Raw genomic sequence first — 17,500 nt, 5'->3', positions numbered from 1 at the left:
TCATTGTCCACGCTGGTGTAAACGACCTGAGATGTACCTCCTTGGACTACATGAAAAGAGACATCGAGGAGCTCTCTGATTATGTAGCCCAGGCAGGTATGTCCTTGACCTTGAGCAGTATCCTACCTTCACCAAGAATGATGCCACAATACAGAGATAAGATGATCAGCTTTTACAATTGGCTTAAACTCTGGTGTCATTCAAAGGGGATCCAATGTCTGTCTGCCTGGAATGACATGTTGGACAAGCCATGCTGCTTCGCAAGGGACGGCTTGCACCTGTCACCCCTGGGATTCCGGATATTGGCAAAGGCTCTTGCCACCCCCATAGTGCCTTTTTTAGGCAAGGCTCAAATTCTAAACCTACCACCCTAGAACACAATAAAGGAAAAAAACTAAGGGTAATGCTGATCAATGCCAGAAGTCTCAATCTCAAAATGCACGCACTCGAGGCCCTTCTCAGTATGGAGAACATCAATGTCTGTGCTGTGACAGAAACCTGGTTCAAGGCTCCTGAGAGCACCCCAGCACTATCAGGTTTTACCTCATATCATGCGTTCCGGCCCCAAAATCCGGACAATACCAAGAAAGGTGGTGGGGTGTCCATATTCATCAAGGACACCCACACCTCAAGATTGGTGGCAACGCATGATGCATCGGAGACCATCCAGGTGCAATTAACCATAGGCAAGACTGCTCTGCAATTTGTAGCATGTTACAGGCCACCCTCGCAAACTCAGGAACCTCACATGGCTTTCCTGAAAACACTGGAGGGGATAAATGTATCCCCGAACACCATCATACTAGGTGACTTCAATTACCCTAATATAGACTGGGAACACTACTCAAGCCCAAACACTCTAGCCCAAAAGTTCCTGGAATTCATAAACTCAAATGCCATGGAACAACTAGTCACCATCCCCACAAGAGAAAACATACTTGATCTCATCATCACGAACATGGGAGCACAATGTTCAACACCGGAAGTATACCCCTCACTGGTGAGATCAGATCACAAACTAATCTACCCCACCTGAAATAAAAAATACCACAGTAAAGAACTTCTCGAAAGCCGACTTCACACTTCTAAAGACTAGTGTGGTCTCCTTTAAGGCCCCCGAGCCGGCGGTAAACATTACTCAAGCCGCTGAATCACTTACAAATGCCTTCTACCAGCACCTGCAGGACTGCATGGATCAGGCAATCCCAAGCAAAACAAAGACTCTTTGTACCAAAGGCAAGCGTCCAGTCTGGTGGACCCCAGCCATAAACAAACTCTACAACAAAAGGAGGAAGCTACTACAAGATAGAGCAAAATCCTTAAAAGGTAAGACACCTTTGATCACTATAAGTAAAAAGCTAAGAGCTCTCATAAAATCATCCAAAGCAAATTTTGAGAGAAAAATAGCTAAGGACTCAAAAGACAATCATAAGGCCTTCTTTAGCTATGTTAGAAACCTGGGAGGAAACTCCCAGATATGCTCAGAATTAGTTCAAAATGATGTGAAGATTACTGATCCTACAGACATTGCCAACATACTGGCTGACAGGTTCAGTGCAAACTTCTCCCCCCCCTCCCCCCCAAAAGGAGAGATATCTATACCAAATGATTGTAGCCCCCCAAACATCTCTAACGCCCAGGTGAGAACTGCTCTCTCCAAGGCAAAAAGCAGCATCCATGGGACCTGATGGTGTCCCCGGCTGTGTGCTCCACGAACTCAACGAGGAATTAAACCCGGAGTTAGGACAGCTGTTTAATCTTAGTCTCACCTCCGGATACGCACTCCAGGAGTGGCGCAGCGACTGTGGTCCCACTTCACAAAGGCGGTGCCTCCACCGACCCTGGAAATTACCGTCCCATTAGCTTGACAAGCCTTATCTGCAAAGCCATGGAGAGGATCATAATGGATCTCATAAATAAAGACATAGGGAATTTGCAGACTTTGGATCCAACCCAGTTTGGCTTTGTCAAAGGCAGATCATGCCTTTTAAACTTGGTTGACTTTTTCGAAACAGTCACCAAGGCCATCGATGAGGGAAAGGCAGTCCATACAGCCTACCTCGACCTGGCAAAGACCTTCGATACAATACCCCACTCGGGTATCATTGAAAAACTCATCAGCTTAAATGTAAACCCATACATCACAAGATGGGTTGCAAACTGGCTGAGTGACAGAACCCACAGGGTCATAGTTGCTGGCGCCATGTCAGACTCAAAGCCTGTCACAAGTGGTGTCCCACAGGGCTCAGTCCTGGGCCCACTCTTGTTTGGCATCTACTTTTCCGAAGTACAAGCAAACACAGGAGGGTTATGGCTGACAAAGTTTGCAGATGACTGCAAACTGGGCGCCGTAGTAGAACACATCTGACACAGATATCCTTCAGAAGGGTCTCACAGAAAGCGGATAACTGGTGCCAGAGCCATGGCCTAAAGTTAAATGCCAAGAAATGCATAGTCATACCCTTCGGGAAAAACAAGGTTACCCCTAGCTACCATATAGGTGGCAATTCACTGAGCACAGAAGAAGTTATCAGGGACCTGGGGACCCAGGTTGACAGTAGCCTTTCATTCGACACTCATATTGCTAAAGTAGTTAGGAAGACCTTCTACATTGCCCACCTGATCATGAAGGGATTCACATCTAGATCAAGGGAGGTCATAGCCTCCCTATACTCATCACTCATCAGACCAATGATAGAGTACAATGCCCCATTCGGAATGTATCTGACCCGACACTTGCAGCAGCTGGAGAGGCCACAAAAGTTCCTCACCAAAAGGATAAAGGGTCTCAAAATCTGTCTTATGCTGCCCGACTGAAAGAACTCCAGCTCTATTCAGTCGCTTACCGCTTGCTCAGAGGTGACCTATGCCTGACATACAAGGCCATGTCAAACCCAGATTTGATGAACATGCTTCACCTCAAAAAATCTAGATCCCTCAGAGCCACAAGGGCGGAGACTTAAACCTTGACACGGTTATTAATAGGACGTGCTGGAGGGATAGATTCATCACCCAAAGACTCCCTATGCTGTGGAACAAAATCCCGGTATATGTGAGGCAGAGCACCTCGCTGGCCTTGTTCAAGAGGAATCTTGACCAATGGATGGGAGATCGCAGATATACCCCAGGGATTACCTCAGTGTCACTGCTCGACAGAGGCACAGCAAAATAATGGGCATAGTTTCTCCAAACTAAAGGGGTGGCGTAAGCCACAAAACTATGGGCTAGGCTTGTAAATGCCCTCGGGCAGATAGCCTAGTATGAACCTATGAATAAGGGGACCTCAACAACAGCAGAGGACGTGGCTAACCCCTGGTTCACAGTGGCAATATGTCAACATCAGTGGATTCTGAAGAAAAAGAGGAGTAATCAGCTTTGGTCACAGCAGTCTCACCGACTGTTATACTCCAGCATAACACCACCTTATCAAAACCATAATCCTTGAGCAGCATAAATCAGTAAAAGCAACACTACTTTCTTTAAAACTGTTGCAAATATACAAAATATCACATACAAGTGGATAGCTATACAAAATATGTGGTCAACTATTAGGGCTACAAACTTTTTAACTGCACAAAGTGGAATGTCCTTGTTGAAACTAGAGATTGTGCATGAAAAACATGCCATAATTAAATGAAAAACAATTTTCACCTTATTACCTAAACAACGATTCAGTGATATGAAATGTTGGTTAATTATACTACTTTATAAAACATTAAGATTACTTGAAGTAGTATCACTACTTTCTGTGACATTTAAAGACAAGTCAGAATTTTTTCTTTTTTTTTCCTGTAAAGTATTAAGACAGGTCTTTTTCATGCCCCCCCCCAAGAGCAGAACTGCTCAAATCAGTACTGCTTAGCAAAAATAGAGACAAATGGAATTCCATCAACTACATACACTGACATGATTTTTCTTCCTTTCAGCAATAAAGGCAACGGAAAACAAGTCTCACAATGCACTTTTTTAACCTTTATAGCAGCTACTGATCTGATGACATTAGTACTAATTAATTACCTATGCAAGTTTGTGATCAGTACCATAGGAAAGACTACACCATTTGTCTGTGTTAGGTCATGCAGACACATTCATCTGCCAAGGTATTTGAAAAGTTAAAACTTAAAAAAATGGATGTGCTTTCACTTCCTTTCCAAGGAAAGGAAAGTTTCATGAATTACAAGCAGATTTCTGGTACTTAAACAATACTGGGACCATACTGTAAGGAGAAAAGCAAACTAAGGGTTGAGTTAAACTCAGGGAGAAGGTGAAAATGTCCTTTAAACAAGAAAAGGCTGTAAGCAGTGACAAGTATTGCTAGTCTCTCCTTGAAATTAGTTTGTGTGTGTGTGTGTGTGTGTGTTGATGGATACAAGCAGTTCCGTCACAGTACAGTTAATCCAGGTGAGATAGCATAGAAAGGCACTTGGAGGGAAATGTGTGAATCCGTGGGAAGCCAATGCCCACATGGAACCTTATCTGGGTGTGGATGTTACAAGCCCCATAGCTTAAGGCAGCAGTGCAGATTTTACTACAAACATTTAAGACCAAACTTCACATTGCTACATATGTTATCCTGTTTATTTTCTTTGTTTAAAGAGAAATAATGGTGCAGATCATCAAAAGTCCATAACCCCTGTAAGTGACAATGTGATTACAGAAAGATGGTGATACCAAACACTAACCAAAAAGAAAGAAAAAAAAAGAATTTACCACAGATAAAACCCCAAAAAAAGCTGACTTTACCTCATCCTCTAGGGTACTCTGAAGTTTCTGGAAACGATTATCCTGAAGGATGCTACCACCTTCCATTTTCCTATCAGCTGCAATTCGAGAGAGGTGGTTTACAAGGACTGCTGCTTGGTTACCCTTAAAACTATGATCATTTATCAAATGCAGTAAGTTTTCTACAGAGTCAGCAGACTCGATCAACCCATCTAGTTCTGTTCGCTCAGGCACTCTGCTTATCACCTGTTCCTCTGCCAGAATTCTATCCCCATGGTGGAATGAAGATACATGTAAACGTGCAATAGGTGACAGGCTGTAACCTTGCTTCAGTCCTCTCCAGTTTACTGCACTGCCAGGTACAGCAGAACTAACAGGAGCAACAACAAATGATGCCCCAATGAGGCGCACAGCACGCCTTACTACACGAGATGCCATGATGTGTGTCAGACAGAACAGTTACAATTTTCTCAACATCTTCTTCACATAGTGTGCCTACTACCTTCTTACTTCAAGACAACCTACAATGAAAAAGAAGAGAGTATTTAAAATACAGTTATCAGATTATACACCGCAACAGCAGCTCAAATACTGGTTTATATAGTGGGTACTTCAAATGACACTAGGACAGTTTTGCAAACTTTCTTAAGAGATCCTTAGTATTTAACAACTACATCTCAGTACCAATATTAGAAAAAGTGTTCTACCTAAATTCCAGTCAGCTGTTTCTTCTAAACTACCCTTACACAAAGCTAGGGAAAAAAAAATGCAGGGAGCTAAAACCACACAGTCCTATGTAGAAGCAAAGTTTAGAGGGTCTATCTCAATCTGGTTTGAACCATTCTGAGACTGTAGTGTGATCTCACAGCTGGTATTAAAAAATAGCAGGGGGTGTGGAGGGCTTGCCCCCCAGCCATTAACTGCATTGTTAACCACATGGTCTCGACCATATGGGTTTTGACAATGTGGTTTTTCGATAAACTGACATAGATCTAGTGTAGATACTGATTACACACAAATTCCCCTTATACTGATGTCACTTCTACTTCCCTAATCAACAATGAACAGATTCTAATAAGATAACCAAAACTAAATCAGCAACAGTATTAAATGTAGTTACATAAATATTTTTAAGTACAATGACACTTTTTTTTTTTTTGGTTCTTTAAATTTCCTTAGTGTTTTTTTCTTTACTCCAACAAGGTAACACTTGTATAGAAAGTAACATATGCAAAATAAATTTTCAAGCAGCAAATCAGTAACATATGCAAAATAAATTTTCAAGCAACAAATCTTTCAAAGAAAGAAATTAAACAACACATCAAAAATGCAGACCAGCTGCTCATTCTAAACAATGAAATGAGAAAAGCCATGCAGAAAAACACAACTTAAAAACCACCCAAACAAATCTTCAGTGATGTGGATTCTTTTCTACAGCCTTTAATTTTAAGCTACGTTTGCAACTCTGGTAATGGTTGTCTAATGCATTTCTGTATATTTTTTTCTTTGATACTCTATGTAGTGTAAAAGAAATCAATGTACAGTTGTCCTCAAACTTTCTGTATATTATTAGGTACTGAAATGGCTAGTCAAGGAGTTTTCCTTCCCAAACCCCACTTGGAAATTTCCACATAAAAATATACAAACAATAGAGACACAGAGTTCATGACTACTCTGGCAGGTAAGGGATGAATGAAATAATGCACCTGTTTCAAAAGCTCATTTCAAAGACTTACCGTTTTGCTGAAAATGTTACAAAAGTGAACAATTCGTTCTTCAGGCAACATGCAAAGAAAGTAAAATATGCAAAACAAAATTTCAAACAGCAAGCCCTTCACAGAAATAATACATCAATAAGGTAGACCAGATGACTGTTCTAAACAATGAAATGAAGAAAAAAAAAAAAAAAAAAAAAAAACATACATGTAGGAAACCACACTTAAGAATCACCCAAACAAATATGTACCTCGGCAGCATGCAAATTTTGCGGTATTTAGTAAAATGTTTAATCAGCCACCTGAAAATACCCTTGCTAAATGTGTTTTGGGACTTCTAGGTAAGCACCACCTGAGAAACAGCTAATCTCTCTAACGGGACTTCATCTACATTATTTGTTTTAAATTCTACAGTGCTTTACTGAACTGACAACAGACAGAAGTTTATCTTCCAATGTCTTCCTGAAAATTCCATTTAAAACCACATTTCAAAACTGTGACATGAGAAAGCCAGAGCACACTTAAGTCTACCTGCTGCTGAAACTGATAAACTGAAAGCCAAAATACAGGCCAGCTCCCTTCAAGGCCACAACAAACTCTCTGTGGAAGTAAATTCACATACAGCTAAGCAATCCAGCATCGATCTCAAAAGTTTAATGGTTGTTCTTGATATTCACAGTGCTATCGCCTTCCTGCATGCCTCTATCTTGAAGCAATACCTAGATACGAAGGTAGTAATAACAGATGCTATGTATCCTGAGAAGAGCATTTTTGATCCTAAAGGACATACAACCGAGGTTAAACTCTAACAGAATTTTAATTCAATCACAATAACTATTTAGAAGGGCTGAAAGCCAGAAAAATCAGATACAGAACAATAACATTCAGGAGTTTGGTTTGCACAAAGAAGAGTAAGGTAGGGGGACATTACCAGATTTTTGTGGGAAAAGCGGTTTTCCACTTCCGGCAATAGCACACCAAAATGGCTGAACAGAGAATATGCCCATGATGTCCTTCCGTCAAAACCCATAGACTACGAATACCACTACACTCATCATCAGGTTTCAGTCATTCACTGTGAATGACTACATCCTAAAAGCAGCCTGAAAGAGGAAGAACATTACCTACAAAACATACATATTCAATTTGACAATGACTACTCACTTATGTAAATCAACAGAAGGTGCAAATTTGATCACTTGAAAAGGCTTAAGTTAAAGAGTTATAAATGCACCCTTACTTACCTGACCAATCGGATGACTTTTAAGGGAGTCAAACACTCGATACATGTCATCTTACAAAAGAAGCACTAAAGAAATGAAAAGACTCATGACTGCTTCAACAACGCTACAAAACTTAGAGTAAGTGACTCCGTACATCTTTATATCTATCTTTCTCAACACAGGAGAGACTCGCTCCTTATTGGACAACACATACTGAAGTTTTCTGGATATTTTCAATATGCTCTGTCCTCCTTGACATGTCCATGGCCCTAGCACCTATGCAGATGTTTCCTCCTTGCAGGAGGACAGCAGTACAGTTGTGTAAGTAAACATACTGTAACAGATGTTCAAATGATCACTCCTGCAGTAACCTCAGTTATATGGGTTATATCCTGCTCATGGTATTGCAGCCAACCAGTTTTCAAAGCTTTCATGGCACCTTCCACAAACCAAAACCATTAGTCAGCTCAAACTCAGCTGACTAAAAATTCATGTTTGGGTCCCAAGCCCTTCAAAGCTCTCATGCCAACAGACGGAATAACACACGGAAAACAAAAACAATGGTGGGTGGTGAAGTCATGCAGTGGTTATTGTTGTCACCTCACAGCAAGAGGTTCTCTGGTTCAATTCCCAGCTGGGGTGCCTTCTACGTGGAGTCTGCATGTCCTCCCTGCATTTGTGTGGGTTTCCTCTGGATACTTCGTTTTCCTCCCACATTCCAAAGACATGCATCTGGACAGCTTCTCCCGGGCCTCTGCAGAAAATGGGCTCTATCCCAGTCGGACTTCCGAGGTAAACAAACGTCAACTAAAATAAATAAATGGTTCTCACCCTTACAATAAAATACATACAAAAATAAGGGAGATAGAGAAACTAGTGGCTACTGCAGCAGTGATCATTCGAACATCTACTGTTATGGTAAGTTTACTTACACATCTGCGCTATGTTCTTTCTATGGATCACCATTGCAGTAGTCTTAGTTATAAGGGTAGACTAGATAGATCACCATAACGTAAACTGGTTATGTTTTATGGAATCCTCTATTAACAAAACTGTTTTAACTATGTTATCGAAGGTAGTTCTCCCTCCTATACACACTGGCTTATCCAACTATACAATTTATTTTATTTTACATTTGTTTACCGGGCTGGTCTAGCTGGATATATGTCCACTTTCAGTAGAGGCCCGGGGAGAAAAGCTCCAACATAGGAAAAAATATCATAGCATACAGTATTTACAATAGAGAGATGTTACATTTCAATCTTATAGCATAGACAATGCAAATATTGTCTTAAGAGTTTCCTGGAAAAAAAAAACATTGGCTAGCATATAATAAAATGATAAAGAATACCAAGAATATTTGTCTTTTTGTCTTAAATTAAATGCATGGTTACAGGCATACAATCTTTTACTTACAAACAGTACATATTCAGTAGAGGCATAGAGAGAAAGACTCCAATATAGGCAATAGTATCTTTTCAAGTTTCAAATTGATAGGCATAATAAAGCAACAGAGCAGAGAGGTAAGGGAGTGGGAGATTAGTCAGGGTTAGAGCAGGGACATAGCCAATGTGTTTTTAGATGTTCTTCAAGATGTTTTTTTGAAGAGTAGTATGGAAGGAAGTGATGATAATTCTTTAGGAAGCTGGTTCCAGGTTTTTCCCCACAGAGTCCCCAGCCTTGTTTTTAGATTTAGTAGTAGAGACTAGAAGTTTATAAGCAGAGCGCAGTGTTGCCAGATTATTATATGGGGTAACCAAACTAGTGAGGATAGGAGTCTTGTTAGGGTGGTAGAGAATCTTTTGGGTAATAGTCAGTTGTTGAGAAAGTAGCGGATTCTGAAGTTCTAACCATCCTAGCTTTTTAAGGTTATGACAGTGATGGTTTCTAAAAGGGGATCCAGTGGCAAATCTGGCAATGTTATTATAGCCGGTTGCAAGTTTGCTAAGGTTGTTTTTAGAAAGGTTAGTATAAATGGCAGAGGCATAGAACAGGGTAGAGATGAGATGGCTCTGGGCAATGGTAGTTCTGGCTAGTGGTGTGAGGAAGGGTTTGATTTTATAAAGGGATCCTAGTTTTCTGTTGACAGATTTTATAGTAGTATTAATATGATCATCATAGCTAAGGCTGTGGTCTATTGTAATACCCAAGACTCGGGTTGTAGTGTCTGGGGATATGATAGTTCCATTGTTAGAAGTTAATGTAAAGTGACATTTAGGAGATCTTTGGTTAGGAGTAAAGAGCAATAATTTAGTCTTTTTGGGGTTAAGGAGGAGGCAGTGACTCATGAACCAATTTTCAACAGTATGAAATACAGTTTGGGTGAGAGTCTGGAGTAAGGAAACAAGAGTTGGCAGAGCATATTAAAGTTGAATCATCTGCAAATTGTATGCAGGTGGCTTGTGGAATTTTAGTGTTAAGATCATTAATAAAGATTGAAAAGAGAAGAGGGCCTAGTATGAAGCCTTGGGGCACTCCAATGTTGACATGGAGGGGTGTGGATAAATTATTATCCCAGAGAACAGGTTGATGTCTGTTATCTAAGTATGGTTTAAACCATAGTATTGCACGTGGGTCAAGAGATAGGGATTTTAGTATATCTATACGTAGGTGATGGTTAACCATGTTGAAGGCTTTTGACACGTCAATAAATAGTGCAGATGAAAGAGTTAGTATTACGATGTTTGTTAATACAGTCAGAAAAGGATAGTAAGGCAGTGGTTGTACTATGGTGAGGTCGAAAGCCATGCTGACAGTTAGCAAGTAAGTTATTAGAGAGAAGGTGGGTAAGTAGCTGTCGGTGGATACATTTTTCCATTATTTTTACTATTGGAGACAGTAAGGCTATTGGTCGGAAATTAGAAATCTCTGTAGAGGAACCACCCTTGTGCAGGGGGATGATGTGTGAAACTTTACAGATGGTGGGGATTTTTCCTTCAGTAATTGTTCTATTAATAAGGATGGATATAGGATAGGCAATGGCTTTAGATGCAATTTTTAGGTATTCACCTGGTAGAAGGTCAGCTGAGGGAGCAGATGAGGGATGTTGGTACTGGTTCCAAATAAAATGAAGGAGCTGGGCTATTTATACTTATTTATAGGTTAGTGCTAACAGGGGGTAGTGTATTTGCTAGAGTTTGAATAGCTTCAGTGAAGTAGTTGTTAAAGGCATCAGCAATGTGCTTATAGTTATCTTGGGTTATACCTGATGGGGTGGGAGTTTTAGACTGCCCTGGATGAAGCAGTTTGTTAATGCCTGACCAGAACTTTTATGGTTTAAGCTGGTGGGTTTGTTGTAGGTGAAGGTAGTAGGTTTTTTTTTGTCTAGAAGAATTTCTTTTTAGTAGTATTTCGTAGCTGCTTATAGTGGAGATGGTCTGCTGGGTTTTTGAAGCTCTCCATTTGGCCCATATTTTATTATGTAAGAAAATCTTTTGTCTAGTTTCTTCGGTGAGCCATGGAGCAGTTTTGTTTTGTATTCTGGTAGAGCGAGAGGGGACATGGCAATCAAGGATTTGTAGGAATTTTGTGCTTCTGGTAGAGCGAGAGGGGACATGGCAATCAAGGATTTGTAGGAATTTTGTACTGAAGTAAGATACTGCATCTTCTAGCTGAAGATGAAGAACTGGTGACCAGTCACAAGCATTAAGTTCATTAAGGAAGTGTTTTTGATAAGTATCATGACCAATCTATTTGCCACAATAGCTGTGACTAACTTACAATCAAAGTATTGGTCTACAACCTGTCTTTACCAGTACTCTTATCTGTTGGCACATCCTCTTCATCATACACAGATATACAACCTTGACACATGCTCAGTCTGCAGTGCCATTCTGCAAGAGAAAGGCATGACAGCATTATAACACTGAAAAACGTTCTACATGCTACAAAGTACCTTCCTTGCACTATAAGTAAGATAAAACTATTTAAACACTTTGTAGAATATGCAACATATTTTTCTGGCTTTCTGACACAATTATGTTAAGTGTTATTTTGTTTTGGTGAAGATTACCAACAGGAAAAGCTCAGAATTTGCTTCGCTCCCAGTGGGTCTTTAAAATTATCCATTGGGTTTCACATCCACTCCCCAGCTATAATTTTTTGATGGCATTACAGGTCAGAAGTAGCACATGCCACTCACATTTTAATAACACATTCAAGACAATATACTCAAAATCAAGACTTGGGCAAGACAATATACTCAAAATCAAGACTTGGGCTACTCATGCCTCCTAAAATTAAAAGAAGGGAGACACTATGAATATAATGGACATGCACACTTAACCAGTACTGACATCAAAAGCTGCGAAATTCAGGCAAAAATCACCAAACTAATAGGGAATAGATTAAGTAGTAGCTCTTTACTCTGCAAATTTCAGTTTAAAGTTATTCCCAAAAAGCTATGGTAGCTCCTTTTTCAACCAGGTTTGAGGAATTTTAAACAAAAATTTACACCTTCACAAATGTTTTCCTTAATGAAAGAAAGCTTTTAATTTTAACAAAAATAACAGTGATAAAGTAATGGGTGTACTAAAAACAAGAACAGCAGCCTTCATAAACTAAGTACACACACAGCACTAGTGGTTTTATACTCACCTGCTCCACCCAACATTGTGCTTACACTTAACGCAGGCCAGCACAGTTCACTCAAAAGGAAATTATGTTGCCCCGATCTGCCACATCACCATTTCAACATAATCCTAGGGGGAAAAAGTTCACAGCATTACAAAAAGTGGACAGTACAAGGTAAACTACACACACACACACACACACACACACACACACACACACACACACACACACACACATATATATATATATATATATATAAAATATATATACACACACACACACACACACATTATATACAAATGCAACAATTTCTATTCAATAAAGCAGTTCAGAAAACGTACATTAAAATCAAAATGCCATTTTAACTCATGCACCTCCAGTCTGCAAACATTCTTGGATTCCTCATCACTAAAAGAACATAATCCAAACAAATTTATTTTATTTTACATTTTGTTGACCAGGACAGTCCAACTGGATATATGTCCATTTTCAGCGGAAGCCCGGGGAGAAAAGCTCCATACATACACACAGAGAATTTACATGTCACAATCAGAGCACTATTACAGCATCACACATACGTAGAGGTATTGTACATAGAGGTGTTTTACATAATACAAGTAAATCACTACTACAAGTACATTTCAATGGCACACTCGTGTCAGGATAAAAGTCAATACAGTCTATAATATTTAATACAAAGTAGTAACCTTTCAATAAGAATGAAAACTAGATGACAACAGGCGTCCTATTTAGCACGTTTGTATTGTGGGGGTTAGTCAGGGTGAGAACAAAGACAAAGCCAGCGGCCTTTAAGGAGCAGTTTAAGACTATTTTTGAAATGGGATAGAGTGGGATCTGAGGTAAGCTCAGCAGGGAGTGAGTTCCATGTTTTGCCAACATAGTTGGCAAATATAGAGTCACCAGCTGAGTGGTTAGATTTGAGTGTTTGAACTAGTAGCTTGTTGGATGAGCAAAGTGCCTTGAGGTTACTATAAGGGGTTATGATGCTTTTAAGTAAAGGCGCGTTTCCAGGGGGTTCCTATTAGATGATCGAAGACGCATTCTATCGAATGCGTCTTGGTCAAACAAGAAAAAGGCAAAATAGTGAAGCGGCTTTTAAGCTAATTTTTACCCAGGGAAAGAATTTGTTTGACCGCTTCCATTACTTTGCCGTTTTCAGCACTGTAGTGCGATCTCAGAGTTGGTATATTTAAGTAAGGGGGGGCAAAGCCCCCCACTTTATGTATTCTTTCAATTATTTTTTCTTTTTGGAACAGTGATTTTTTTTTCCCTTGTGGGGGGGGGGGGATTGCTGTTCTGAGCTTTCGAGATTGTAAGCTTTCGCTTACATGGGGTTGATTATTCATCGTTCACTTTTTTAAGCCTTAGATGTTATAATATAGACCTGTTTTCAGGTTGGTAAAGAATTTTACAGGCTACTATTAATTGGCTGTACTGAAGTTGGTTAGGCAATTCAAGCCATCCTAGGAGATTTAGGTTCAGACAGTGGTGCGTTCTGTAGGCTGCACCAGTGGCAAATCTAGTAATATGGTCGTAACTGCTAGAGAATTTAAGGTCAGTCTTACTCAAGTTAGTGAAAAGAGGAGAGGCATAGAGCAGAGTGGAGAGTAGATGTGTCCAGGCATTAACAGTCCTAACTAGTGGAGTTAGAAATGGTTTAATCTTGTATAGAGATCAAATTTTTTTGTTAACTTTTTTGATGGTTTGATTAATCTGCAAATCAAACTTTAGGTTACTGTGAACTGTTACCCCTAAGAGCTTCGTACTAAGATCTGGGGGGGGGGGGTCAATATTAGATAATCAAACTTTCAAAAGTTGGACTCTCATATGGCCAACACCATATGATCGAACTTTTTAAAAGTTTGAATATCTAATAAAAAAAATTAAAAAAACTACACAACCTACCGGAACATTTTAAGCAGGGAGGCAAGCCACCCTGCACCCCCCCCTACACCTCACGCTCTTTAAAATATACGAGCTACAGTACAGAAAAGGGAAATCTTCCCATTGCACGCTGTACGTAGATCTCTGTTAAAACGTTCGAACTTTCAAAAATTCTATCATATGGTATCGACCATATGACAGTCGGAACATTTGAAAGTTAGATTATCTAATATAGACCTGATCTGGGGCAATGATAGTTCCATTTTTAGATTATACAGTAAAGGTAGGAGAGGAGGCCTTGCGTAGTGGAGAGAAGAGCAATAGCTTCGTTTTGTTTGGACTTAAAATTAGTCGACGATCTAAGAGCCAAATTTCGACAGTATTAAAAACATTTTGGGTTAGAGTCTGCAGGTCTGTAGGAGAGGTGGCAGAGCAAATCAGAGTGGAATCATCCGCCTATTGAATACAAGACGCTTTAGGGATGAGTGTACAGGTCATTGAGAAAGAAAAGAGGAGGGGACCCAATATAGAGCCCTGGGGGACCCGTAGGGTGATGGGTAGCAGGGAAAATAACTTGTCCTGTCAAAGTACCAACTGTAGCCTCCCACACAGGTACCACGAAGCACCCAAGCTCAGAAAACAGGACCCGGAAGCAAAACTGAAAGTAGACAGTTAGCCTCTTTAAAGTGCAAGAGCTACTCAATCTTGTTTTGAAACTTTTTTATTGTAAAAACATAAAAATCCACCAAGCGCTTTCACTCGGGTAAATCCGAGCTTTGTCAAGGAAATAGTGAGTCGATGATTTACTTTATTAAATAGTTTCCGTTGAATCATCTGACTAATTAAACAATTATCCTAGGTTTACCTTTTATGAGTAAAAATACTTAGAAACCAAATATTTTAAGCTTTTGGCTTTAACAAAAAACTTGTCCCTTAAAAATATTTAGTGTTTCCATAAACTTAAAAACTAAATGTCAAAACATATGTAGCCAAGAATACTTGATATCTTAAGCAGGTATTAGTTGTTAAAAGTTCTACAATGTATGTCATTAGAAACCAAGGGTGTAAAAATCCTAAGTAGAAAGTAATAAATAAAAATACAATGAAGCCCATTACCCTACAATTATAAACTCTCTATATTGACAAATCTAATGTTGGATAAACCAAAAAAATGTGTACAGTATAAAATCCCTGATAAATCCATGGTTTAATTGATAAAAATAATCTCTACAACCTCCTTTCCTAAAGCCGAGCTTGCCACAGTTTCAAAACACTACTAATGTTTAGACTGACATTCAAGCCGGGAAACCTGTTGGAATCTAGTTTAAGTTGCCAAAATAACTCTCTGTATTCCAACCTGGTTTCCCAGCTACCCCCACGAATGTCTGGTGTGATCTGCTCTAAAACTACAAACTTTATGATCATGTCTTTACAAAGCAATGAGTGCTTGTAGAAAGCATTGCTCTCCTTGCAGTTGGTAATGTCATTGAAGTGTTCGTATACCCTTCTCCTAAAAACACTCTCTGTCTTGCCTACGTAGAAACTATGGCAAGTCATACAACACCCAAGATATACTACCCCTTTCACCCTACAATTAAAATACCTCGGACTATATCTAAACTTCCTAGAGGGAAGATATAAGGGACTTTGGTTTAACATGGCATAACATTGCTTGCAACTCCCACATGCATAAGCGCCCAGTTTCCTCTTAACCGTGTCGAATTTGTTCTCTTGCTTACCCTCTAGGAGTTCCTTTAAGTTCATGTCCCTTTTCCTAACAAAATGTGGAGTTACTGGGGTGTGGGCTTTGATGTCTTCCTGCAACCTAAGAATAGGCCAGTATTTATGTACAATTTGTTCAATTTTGTCCGAGTTACTGGAGAAGGTGTGTACAAAACTACTTTTTGGATAAAGACTATCTACCTGTTGAATGTGGGACAGTTCAGTAAAACCAGAGCCCAGTAAAGGAGCATATTTAACATCTCTATTTTGAGTGACTTCTAATACCAAGCTCTCTATTAAACTTTCAGGGTAGTCCTTTTCCATAAAAAGTTTCTTCAAAGTCCTGGTTTCTTCCTTAAAAATGTCTAAAGTACTAGACATTCGTGAAGCTTGAATCAGTTGTCCCTTTACTATTCCCTTTCTTTGATAAAAAGGGTGTCCACTATGATAGTTGAGATAGGCATTAGAAAAGGAACTCTTCCTGTGTATTTTTGACTGAAAGCATTTATTAACATGATCTTTAAACAAGGTGACATCCAAATAATTCAACCTATCATTGTTGATCTTGCGAGTAAACCTCAGAAATGGTGTTGTATTGTTAATGTAATCAAGAAAATCTATAAGACTCTTCTCGTCCCCTTTCAATAAAATACAGATGTTGTCTAAAAACCTCCGGTAATAATATTATTGTCCTGGTACCATTGACTTGTAAAGATAAAGTTCTTTTCCCAATAATACAAAAGGTTGGCGTAGAGAGAGAGGCACAAGGGGCCCCCATTGCCACCCCTTTTTTCTGACGATAAAATTCACCATTAAGTGCATAAAGTTATTTTCTAGAACCAGCTCCATAAATTCTAACACGGGTAAGATTGAAACCATTGGATAGCCTGGTCATCTACAGGGATAGTCTTGAGTGTATTTATGAGTGGTTTACCATGTCGAAAGATCAAGAAAGAGGGCAGAAGAGAGCTTATTAGAGAAGGAGAGGAAGGGAGTGGTGGTGCTGTGGAAAGGTCTGAATCCATGCTGTAATTTAGCCAGGCAATTGTTTTTAATGAGACAGCTCAGAAGTTGTTTATGGATACAGTTCTCCATATTTTAGCTAGGGATGATAAAATAACTATAGGCCTGTAATTTGACAGCTCTGTTCAGCTACCTCCTTTATGGAGTGAAATAACATGCAATATTTTCCAGAAAGAGGGAATATAAGATTCTGATATAGTTCTATTAATGAGTATAGAAATGGGGTATGCTATGGCGTCCGCTGCTTTTTGAAGTTACTCAGCAGGGAGGAGATCCGCAGACAGGGTCGTTGGTTTTAGTTTCTTGATTAGAGTTCGGATAAGTGATGTAGAAACTGGTTGAAAGTTAAAGGAGAGTTGGGAACTGATAGCAGAGACAGTCAGACTCGGGCAACTGGGAGATAAGTTTGCTAGCTAGTGACTGGATTGTTTCTGTAAAGAAACTGTTACAGGTATTGGCAACATCCACTGAAGGTTTTTGGTGGGTAGCCGAGGGTGTAGCAGTGGTAGTTTGTCCTGGGTGAAGAAGTTTATTTATGCCTGCCCAAAACTTTTGCAGATTGTTTTGCAGCCTCTGTTGTACTTGGCAGTAAAAGTTTTTTTTTTTTTGTCTAGAGTA

At 39.6% G+C, this 17,500-nt stretch overlaps 1 protein-coding gene across 1 annotated transcript in view; it reads right to left on the bottom strand.

Annotated features, from left to right (window-relative positions):
• TBRG4 (transforming growth factor beta regulator 4) overlaps positions 1-17,500 on the bottom strand; it is a 1,565,288-nt gene that overhangs the window by 1,531,119 nt on the left and 16,669 nt on the right. Inside the window, exons 2-3 of the mRNA XM_044066066.1 lie at positions 12,257-12,360; positions 4,744-5,243 (exon numbers count right to left, since the gene is read on the bottom strand). Of these exons, the coding sequence (XP_043922001.1) occupies positions 4,744-5,160 (417 nt within the window). The 5' untranslated portion in view covers positions 5,161-5,243; positions 12,257-12,360. The remainder of the gene's footprint in view (positions 1-4,743; positions 5,244-12,256; positions 12,361-17,500) is intronic.

This window comes from Protopterus annectens, chromosome 3.part0 (genome assembly GCF_019279795.1).
Source record: "Protopterus annectens isolate FY-2018-M chromosome 3.part0, PAN1.0, whole genome shotgun sequence".
In the NCBI taxonomy this organism is placed as follows: domain Eukaryota; kingdom Metazoa; phylum Chordata; order Ceratodontiformes; family Protopteridae; genus Protopterus; species Protopterus annectens.
Note: the sequence above shows the minus strand (reverse complement) of the source record. Positions and strands in the feature narration are given on the sequence as shown.